Below are 9,501 nucleotides of genomic sequence, written 5' to 3'. Positions count from 1 at the left end.
CATTCCAGAGGATTCCGGATCTCATTATAATAATGACGTGGATGCCTGGGACTCAGACTCAACACTTACCTCAGCAGAAGCGCTGCTCCTCTCGTGAGCTCGGGAAGTTCCGAGGTCCCCATTTAGCACTGACTTCTTGATTGGCAGTGTTACCTCTGCCTCTTGGTTAAATGGTGGCAGTGGGAGCAAAACACTTTATCATTCTTTACTAACCAGCACAGAAAAACAAACTTGCTTTCTTTCATTCTTTCTTTTCTTTTCTTTTCTTTTTTTTTTTTTTTCTGTGAGGCAGTGTGTTGCTGAACAGCCCTGGCTGGCCTGGGACTTGCTATGTACACCAGGCTGGCCTCCAACCTGTGGTGGTCCTCCTAGTCATGCATCCTGNGTGTTAGGATTGCAGGTTTGCATCTCTTAACTTGGTTTTATCTATTTATTTATTTATTTTTGGTGAGATAATAAGGCCCTGGTGTCAAAACAATCAATGTATTGGCAGCAGAAACATCTGAAAAATCCCTGAATCCTAAGCTCGGAGGACCTTATATTTAATTGGATGCTGGTGTTCNGCCCATTCTGCCACTGTCTCTTCTTGGGTTTCATTGGCTTTTGTTTTTGTTTTTTGGTTGGGCTTCTTAAGTGAGNGCATAGGCTCTCTCTCCAGTCTCACTAGAGTTATCTGAGAAGGTCAAGGTGTTCTCACCCCTGGCTAGAACTCTCAGACTCAAAGACTCAAGCTTAGCTGAGACTGTTGATGGAAAGAAGAATCTTTTTGAAAGTTTGTTGGACAGGAGGGGACTCAGTCCCTTACCTCCTTAAGACTCCAACTTTCTTAGCCCTTAGATTTGGATTTTCATTAAGAAATGTAAAGACTAGCCAACTCCAAGATATTTCTATATAACTAATTTCTTATTCCAAATGCATTTCATTAATTCCATGTTGATTCAAACTTCTGAGTGCTAAACTTAGCGTTGACTAATGTCAAGCAAAGAATCTCTTCTACAACTTAGTCCATCTCAGTTCTGGTGCTACCTGAGTTGGACAGAATTTATGGTTCCTGGGTTGCCGGGACAGCTGGGCCTGTGTCACAGATGCAGAGCCAGTCGCTCAGTCTAGGCCTAGAACTGTGGTGCACTGCTGCAGCTCTTGGATGCTGTCTCCTCGGATTCTGCACACAGGTCGGACTCTCAATGTGAACCCAAAGCTTGTCTGGCTCTCTGAAAACAACTTTCACTCTTTAGGTTCTTTACATTGTAATAACGCTGTATTTAAACAGAATATTTAAATGTAATATTAAAGAAATCTTGAGAAGAATGGTGTGGGGTTCTTTATCTTATTGCAGGTAAGAGAGAGGGTGTATACAGAGCTAACCAGGTCAGTTAAGAACTGATGTCAGTGATAGGAACATTTTGTGATAGAGATGCAAATCATTGCCTTTGAAGCACTGAAAACCTGTCCTGTGAGTTTTCCTTATGTTCCACTTCACTCCGACAGACTTGGCCTGTTAGACCCTGCTGTCTGCGGTTCCGCTTTTCTCTAATCCTGATTACCATTCATTCTAGCATGTCTGATCCTTAAACACTTCCTTCCATTCCCTCCGAAAGTTCTGTTCCAACCAGTTAAGTACCCATTAGTTAGGTTACAGCACTCTTATAAAGAAGCCTTGGGGAAGCGAGTAGAGTGTGCATAAGTAATTCCCAGAAACTGGTTTCAGGCAGTCTTTACTTAGGCTTTAAGACAGTGCTACATGCATTTACAGTAAGTTATTACAAAACAGCAGGGCATAGATGTACACACAACAGTTAAGCCCAACTCAGTCTCTCAATGCAAATCTGGTCTCCCAGGGCTGGGCAGTAATTAGTATCTTGTGCGTTTTTTGACCCATAGCCTAGAGAAGGCAGCCACTGCTGGTTACAGATGGCTTAGTGCAACACAGTGGAGGTAGCAAACATGTAAGGTCCCTAGGGGCTGTGTGACAGCCTGGAAAGTAAGACACTGGGGACAAACGCAGGGAGGGGCCAGGCAGCCATTCTTTCTCTCCGCCTCCTTAGAATGTTCCCATAAATTACTATTTAAAAAAAAAAAAAAGCGTCCAGAGAATACTGAGAGGAGGGGTGGAAGTTAAGTCTGTGACAGTGACAAGGAAAAACATCCCTACTTTTGATCTCACCAGAAAGAATGGGTGTGGCTCATGCTTATATTCTCTGTCCAGGAGGCTGTGGCAGAATTGTCTGTCAGGATGGCCAGGAATTGAAGGCCTGGGTTATACAGTAAGACTCTCAAAAAGGCCATAAAAGGAAAAGGGAGGGGTGCTGGCGCAGGGCCAGGCCCGGGTGCCCTCACTCCAGGGTAAGCTGCACTGTCCTTGGCCCAAAGACTCGGTGAGGGTCACTCACCCAAGACCATACCCCGGAGCCTCAAGGGCTCTGTGCCTGTGTTCCAGCGCCTGGGGGTAGGAAGACCAGATCTCGAGGTCATCCTCAGCTACGTGAGACACGGGGGTCTCAGGAAAACAAGGCTCGGTCGTAGAGAACATGGCAGCGAGGCCAGTGCAATATGGCCCTGCAGCCCCAGCACCCAGTCTGGAGAGGGAGGATCCCTTGAGCACAGGAATTTGAGACCAGCCTGGGCAACATAGACTCATCTCAAACAGAAACAAAAAAGCCTTAAAAACAAAACCATGGCAGTCGTCAACTTTAGGCCACATGATTCCCATCTGGGCAAACGCTGACTTTATAGGACCTAAGTATTACATCACATTAAAAGTCTAGTACCAGAGATGCTTGCCAGTTCCAGGTTAGCATAGGGGACGGCAGCACACATGGGCTTGTTAGGCTCAAGCTGTGAAGGAATGTCTATAGCTCCCAGGGGGTAGCGTGCTCTGAAGCCCGTGGAACGCGCTCCTCGGCCTACCATGCTAGTGGTGCGCACAGACAGCTGGCAGGTGCTCCTTGGTCCCACACACTACACTAGGTGACTGCAGGACAATGCTGTCCTTTCCATGGTTCACTCAGCGCCTTGTCTCAAGGTAGTTGGTGGAGAGCAGGACCACGTTGTGCAGCAAGAGGGACAGCTCGGGCTCTGAAAACACCATCAACATTAGCGGTTGCTAGGGGACAGCTGCCTTCTGATAGCCTAGGTACACAGCCAGGGACAGGGAGGACAATAGCACGAGGCTGTTCTCTTCCATCCCTGCCTCACCCCAGACCCCAAAAGCATGCTGTCTCTGCTTCCACTGTTTATCCACTATGCCTTGGTTCTCACACAATGGCAGTCACCTACCTCGTGGTAGAAGTTGGTGCCGTAAGGATGTTTCTTGGCTTCAAGACTACTTCTCACCCGGGACAGTTCTGTCCCTCTCCCCTTACCACCCCACACTCAGGAACACTTGGCAGTGTCTGGAGATATCAGGGCTGTGGCTGGCACAGAATGGGTATGGGCAAGTGTATGTGCTAAATACCCTGCTGTGCACAAGGCATGCCCCAAACAAATGCCAACAGCACCCAGGCTGTGAAGCGCAGGAAGCAGGCCCTCTGTCTTACAGTCTATGCTGTGCTTACACAGGCAGTAGGCTCCTGAGTTTGCGCCCTCTGAATTATATATATATATATATATATAGTGTTAGATAAAAACTTCATAATACCTAAGTAATCCTGGAACAAAGTACAAAATGAACTAGGTATGGTGGTGCACTGCCTATATAATCCCAGCAATCAGGGGTAGAGGCAGGAGGATAGCTGCAAGTTCAAAGCCAATCTCGAGTTCAAACCAGCCAGAGCTCCAGTGAGTGGCTTTTGTTTATGCTTTAAAGCGGCTCAGCTGCAGAGACTGCCTTACCTTTCAGACTACAGGAGATGTGCAGCCATTCCCCCAGCCAGGCTCGACACCTGTCGTCAGCAACGTGGGTAGAGTTCAAGCCACGAAGATAGCAAGCCTGCAGCACTCAGAAGAGAGACATCCTTAGCAGCCACAGTATGCCACAGAAGTAGAAACCCACAACTGATTGCGTCTCCTGAATAAGCCACCACCTCATCCCCACAGGAAAACTCCAGCATGCAGTGTACACTGTAGATGATAAACCAGTATGCCTACTGCTACGTGTCCTGCCAAGGCCCACTCGCTCGAGGCTCAGTCCCAGGGAGAGTGCTTGAGCAGCATGCACAAGGCCTACATGTACATTCCAGTATGGGCCTTGTCCAGGTTACCAACAGCCCCAGCTTGGTGTGTAAGCCCAGAGGCTCAGTCCTCTGCTCTGTGCCACTGGGAAGTAGGGGGAGGAGCTAAAACACGAAGCCTACTGAGAGGTGTCTGGTCAATGAGCACGTGCCCTTGAAGGGCACTGCATGATACTAGCCTCCTCCTCTTGTCTTCCCAGCTGATAGGAGATGAACAACTTTGCTTCACCACATACTCCCAGGTTGCACTGCTTTATTATGGCACCCAAACCAGCAGGGCCAACTGATGAGGACCAAAACCTCCATGACAAAACAAAAGCCAAAAAACAACCCACTTTCCTTGTTTTTAAGGATACTCCTTTATAGTCTAAAACAGGAGGCTTAAAATATATTGTCCTTGACATTTTTTTAAACAGGTCCTGGGACTCACCCCAAGTGCTAGGGTCACAGGCCTGTGCCATTGTACCTCGCCCGGGGTTCCTGCTTCTTAAATTCATCCCCACTCTCTATGTTCACTAAGAAAAAGTCCACAGAAACAAAATGAAAGATCATGGAGCCAGGTGTAGTGGTAGTGGCTCTGCCTGTAATCCCGAAACTTGGAAGACTGAGGCAGGAGGATTGCTTTAAGTCTGTGCTAGGGAGGTCTCAGCATGTCACCCTGAGCCTGTCATTCTAGCACTTAGTTCTGAGGCTAACCTCATCTACAAAGAGTTTGCAGCCAGCCTGGGCTACATAGGGAGATCCTATACCAGAACAACTAAAACAACCCAGACACAGCGCTGGTGTTTTGATCTGAGCAAGGAGCCTGTAAGCGATCAGCCCAGCTTGGAGCCCAGCTTGACACAGCAATCAGCCTCTTACCGATCTCACTTCCTGTGCAGTCAGCTGACCAATCCCCAGCTTTGCCAGAGCCCTGTCCAGCTGGTGGATCACAGTGGTGTGACTCTTGAGACGCCGCCTCAGCAAGGGCGGAGGCAGGTAAGGGGTGAGGAGCATGGCCCGGCTCAAGGCTCTCTGGAACACAGCAGGGCAGGGAGAAGGGGGAAGGTTTACTTTACAGCCTCAAAGGTGGTGAGCCTGTGGATGCCAAAGGCCTCAAGGTGCTCACCACTTGAGAGGCCTGGAGCCTGCTGAAGTCCAAGGGATAGGTAGAGAAGCAGTCTCTGAGAGCCAGGACGTCCTGTGCCGTTGGGTGGGTGCCATTCTGCACCTTGCAAGAAATGAGTAGATTTTAGAAAGACCCAGACTGGCTGCTTGTAGCTGGCTTCAGAGCCCGGGACCTCCGGAGCCCTGGGTGGAGAGATACCTTGGTGCACAGGTCTGTCAGGTGCCTCCGGAGCTTCTCATGAGAAACAAGAGCGCTGGCCCTTCTTAGATGTGTGATGACTTCCGAGTGGGACCGCCGCCGGAGACCATGATAAACGTCCAAGAAATCAATTTGTTGTTTGGGGGTCCAGAAATGCTTGACTAGCAGTTGCCTAGGAAACAGGTACCTAAAAGAAAAAAGAGGGGGCTGGTGAGATGGCTCAGTGGGTAAGAGCACCCGACTGCTCTTCCGAAGGTCCGGAGTTCAAATCACAGCAACCATATGGTGGCTCAGAACCATCCATAACAAGATCTGACACTCTCTTCTGGAGTGTCTGAAGACAGCTACAGTGTACTTACATATAATAAATAAATAAATCTTTAAAAAAAAAAAAAAGAAAAAGAAAAAAGAGCCATAAAGTCACTGTGTAGCAGCGGCATCTCTTAGAGTGGGCTAGTCAGGCACCCGACAATCATGGATCCTAGGAGGCCAGCAGAGACCTGTCTCTCTACTCGACATCCTTTCTCCTGTGAGTCTCACCTGCATCTCACACAATTGCAAGCGGTATTGCTGAGGTGTGATGGGAAGGAAGCTTGGTGTGCAGCAGTCGGGTAAAAGACCTCTCTTTGAACTGAAAGAGAGAGCACACACTGGAGAGTCCCACGAAGAGCTAGGTGCTGCGTGAGATGCAGACCACCCACCACAGCACGGTCACACGCACACCGTCCTGAAAAGGCCACCGTGTGCTCTTTCATTCCGTTAGCCCAGCTACAGATCCTCTGTACTACTTTTATGGGTAGGTGAGGTTTATTTACCTCTTCTCTTTTTTCACTCTGGGAGATTAATTCATGCAACAGCAGAGTTGAGTCTAGGACCTCGAAGACAAAGAGATCACAAGTTCAGCCCTGGGTGTGACGCACACACTTTTTAGTCCCACTGGGAGGCAGAGGCAAGCCGATTTCTCTCAGTTCCAAGATAGCCAGGACTAAGACCTTGGGTTTTGTTTTTGTTTTTTACAAGGTCACACACTCATTCAAACTCTGACTGTGCTGTAAGAAGCTCTACCACTCCAGACTGCCATCCTGAAGAGGCAGGTCCATCTTTCAAATATCCACATCAAAGCACCAGACACAGAGTGACCTTGGGCCCTCCAACTGGCTCCCTGAACAGCTAAACATCATGGTCGAACATAACATCGCCCAAATAAGAAAAAAATCAATCACTTTCCTGAGCCCTATCCAAATACTATCTTTTCAAGTCTTATTTGATTTATTTTCTTCTTGATAATTGTGCACATGCGTGCAGCTGTTCAAAGTCCAGAATAGGGTGTCAGATCCCCAGAGCTGGAATCTCAGGCAGCTGTGAGCCATCTAGGGTAGGTGCTAGGAAGCAAATGGGCCCTCAGACCCTTAAATCATGAGCAGAGAGGTTTTCGTCTAGTCTGCTATTACCCAGCCGCCAACGGCTTCAGCACCATGCAGGGTCCAGGCTTGCAAGGGTCATCTCTGGCTATCAAATACTGAAGCCAGGATATCAGAATGTGAGAATGGTTAGTTTGCTGAAACCATTTTCCAGCATGTCATCTGTCTCAGGGAGCAAGATTCTGTCTGTCGGTTGGAGAGGATGCTGAGGTTACTTCACAACACCCAGGGCCACTGAGCCACCTACACTGTCACTGTGCTGTGGCACTGAGTAGTTCTTAAGAACTTTGGGACAAGGGCTGGGGATGGCTCAGCAGTTAGCAGCACATGCTGTCCTTACAGAGGATCCAGTATCCAGGTTCAGTTCTCAGCACCACATGATGGCATACAACAGTCTGTAGGCCCTTACATGGTACATACACATTTATTCAGGCAAAACACTCAGCCATAGAATAGAATAAAATAAATAAATCTAATTTTTTAAAAAAACTTGGGATAGCCGGGTGTGGTGGCGCACGCCTTTAATCCCAGCACTGCACTCAGGAGGCAGAGGCAGGCAGTTTTCTGAGTACGAGGCCAGCATGGTCTACAAAGTAAGTTTCAGGACAGCCAGGGCTACACAGAGAAACCTTGTCTCAAGAAACCAAAAAAAAAAAAAAAAAAAAAAAACTTGGGATAATGAAAAGGCTGAAGCAGGAAGTTTGATGACCTCTGAACTTTGGAAATGAAAAGTTTTTAAAATGATTTTCTTGGGAGCTGGGGTTAAGAGCACTTTCTGCTCTTTCATAGGACCCAGGTTCAATTCCCAGCAGCTACATGGTGGCTCACAACCATCTATAACTCCAGTTCCAGGGGACCCAGTGCCCTCTTCTGCTCCACAGGATCCTGCATGCATATAATTATGCTCATACAACCACATATACATAAAAATAAAAGATAAAAAAGTAATTAAAAATGAATAGTTTTCTTGGCTTTTGTTTTTTATTTGTTTGCTTGAGAAAGGTTTCAAGTAGCTCTGGTTAGCCTTTAACTCATTCTCTAATCCAGGCTGGCCTTGAATTTCCAATCTTCTGTCTCCAGCTCCCAAGCACTGGTGTTATATGCCACTACACCAGACAAAATGATTTTTAATCTTTACAAAACACAAAAAAAATCTGTAGTTTCATGGCTGGAAAGATGGTTCAGAGGTTAAGAGCACTGGCTGCTCTTCTAGAGGACCCGGGTTCAATTCCCAGCACCCACATCTGTAACTCCAGTTCTAAAGAATCTGACGCACTCTTCTGGTCACCGAGGGCACCGGGTACATGTGTGGTGCAGACATATATGCAGATAATACATTCATACACATGAAAATAATAATACAATAAACTCTTTTAAATGTATAGTTTTAAGCTGCTGGTAGTATATACTCACATTAGCAAGAAGACCAGGTAGTTGGCAAAGGGCGGAATGGAGATGAGGCCGACGAAGAGACACTTGGTGATATCTCGTTGGAACTGAACAGAAATAAACAGATCCCGTTTTAACTGGGGTGAGTTCCTGATGGTGTGGACAATCCCTCCATCCCACTCACTTAAAATGAGCTTGTACGCGGCCTATGAAAAGAGCCATGCTGACTTCTGCCTCCTCGTGGTAAGTTCCTTGAGGGTGGAACCTCGGAGGTTAATTCTTGTTATTCCAGGCCTGGCCTTTCATCAGATCCCCAGGAGAATGCTGTTGGGCATGAAGAATGTCTCCTGGGCTCTTACCTCAGCTCCAAACTGTTCCTCGGGTCACTGCCAAACACTTTCTCGCTGCAGATCTTTGTGTGTTAGAAACCAAACTGTTTTTTTTTTTCTTTTTTTCTTTTTTTATTATAGATTTAATCAGAATGTACGCCTGGAATTCTATATAACCCTGCTGTGAGCTTCATTCTCAGCGAGCCCAGTTCTGACAAAAACAACTGGCCGCCCTCGTGGCAGAGGGGATGTCTGAACAGTGAGCAACAGGAAGGGAAGAAAGCCGAGCTGAGTTCTCGGCAAGTTACCTCACCGAGAGCTTCTGGGTGTTTGTCCCCGGCCCGTACCTGTCTCAAATGCTCCATCTCCCGGTAAGAGAGTTGATGAAACTTTAGATTTTGTTTCCACATGTCTGCCTTTATTCTTCTAGCCTTTTTGCCATCAGCCCATAACATCTGTATTCCTGCCCCATTAAAGTGGAGGACAGAACGTGGTGTTATCCCGGTTTGAATCTCCTACTGTGGTCACTCACATGCACACACACCAGCCCCTCCCCGGCTCTACCAACAAGGAAGCTTGTGCCTCGCAGACCTCCCATCCTTCCCCCAGCATATAACCCAGTTGAATTACCCATTGCTTGGCTTTAAACTCGAGCTCCTTAACACTGGGGCGTCATGGTCAATTAACCGGATGTGCTCCCCAGCCAGATATTAACTTGCTGCTTTCTGGCTGTATGATCTGACATATTGCTATGATTCCATTCTGAATCTTCATTCTATGATAACCCTTTTATTTTTCTAGTTTTAAAAAAAAAAACTGCTTCCAGGGCTAGAGAGATGACTCAGAGGTTGAAAACGTTCGCTGCTCTTGCTGAGGGCCTAGGCTCA

General features: G+C 47.4%; 1 protein-coding gene across 5 annotated transcripts in view; it reads right to left on the bottom strand.

The window, feature by feature from the left end:
* Letmd1 (LETM1 domain containing 1) overlaps positions 1-9,501 on the bottom strand; it is a 14,448-nt gene that overhangs the window by 2,058 nt on the left and 2,889 nt on the right. For 2 of the 5 annotated variants that reach the window (XM_021216693.2, XM_021216695.2), the window contains exons 3-9: positions 8,962-9,077; positions 8,310-8,392; positions 5,476-5,662; positions 5,278-5,379; positions 5,031-5,183; positions 3,832-3,928; positions 1,700-3,075 (exon numbers count right to left, since the gene is read on the bottom strand). In XM_021216693.2, the coding sequence (XP_021072352.1) occupies positions 3,005-3,075; positions 3,832-3,928; positions 5,031-5,183; positions 5,278-5,379; positions 5,476-5,662; positions 8,310-8,392; positions 8,962-9,077 (809 nt within the window). In that variant the 3' untranslated portion in view covers positions 1,700-3,004. Of the gene's footprint in view, positions 1-518; positions 3,076-3,831; positions 3,929-5,030; positions 5,184-5,277; positions 5,380-5,475; positions 5,663-8,309; positions 8,393-8,961; positions 9,078-9,501 lie in introns of those variants that run through there. The other 3 variants (XM_021216692.2, XM_021216704.2, XM_021216697.2) reach the window with 3 other exon arrangements.

This window comes from Mus pahari, chromosome 17, assembly GCF_900095145.1.
Source record: "Mus pahari chromosome 17, PAHARI_EIJ_v1.1, whole genome shotgun sequence".
Classification (NCBI taxonomy): Eukaryota; Metazoa; Chordata; class Mammalia; order Rodentia; family Muridae; genus Mus; species Mus pahari.
The sequence above is the reverse complement of the archived record's forward strand: the minus strand, read 5'-3'. Positions and strand labels throughout refer to the sequence as shown.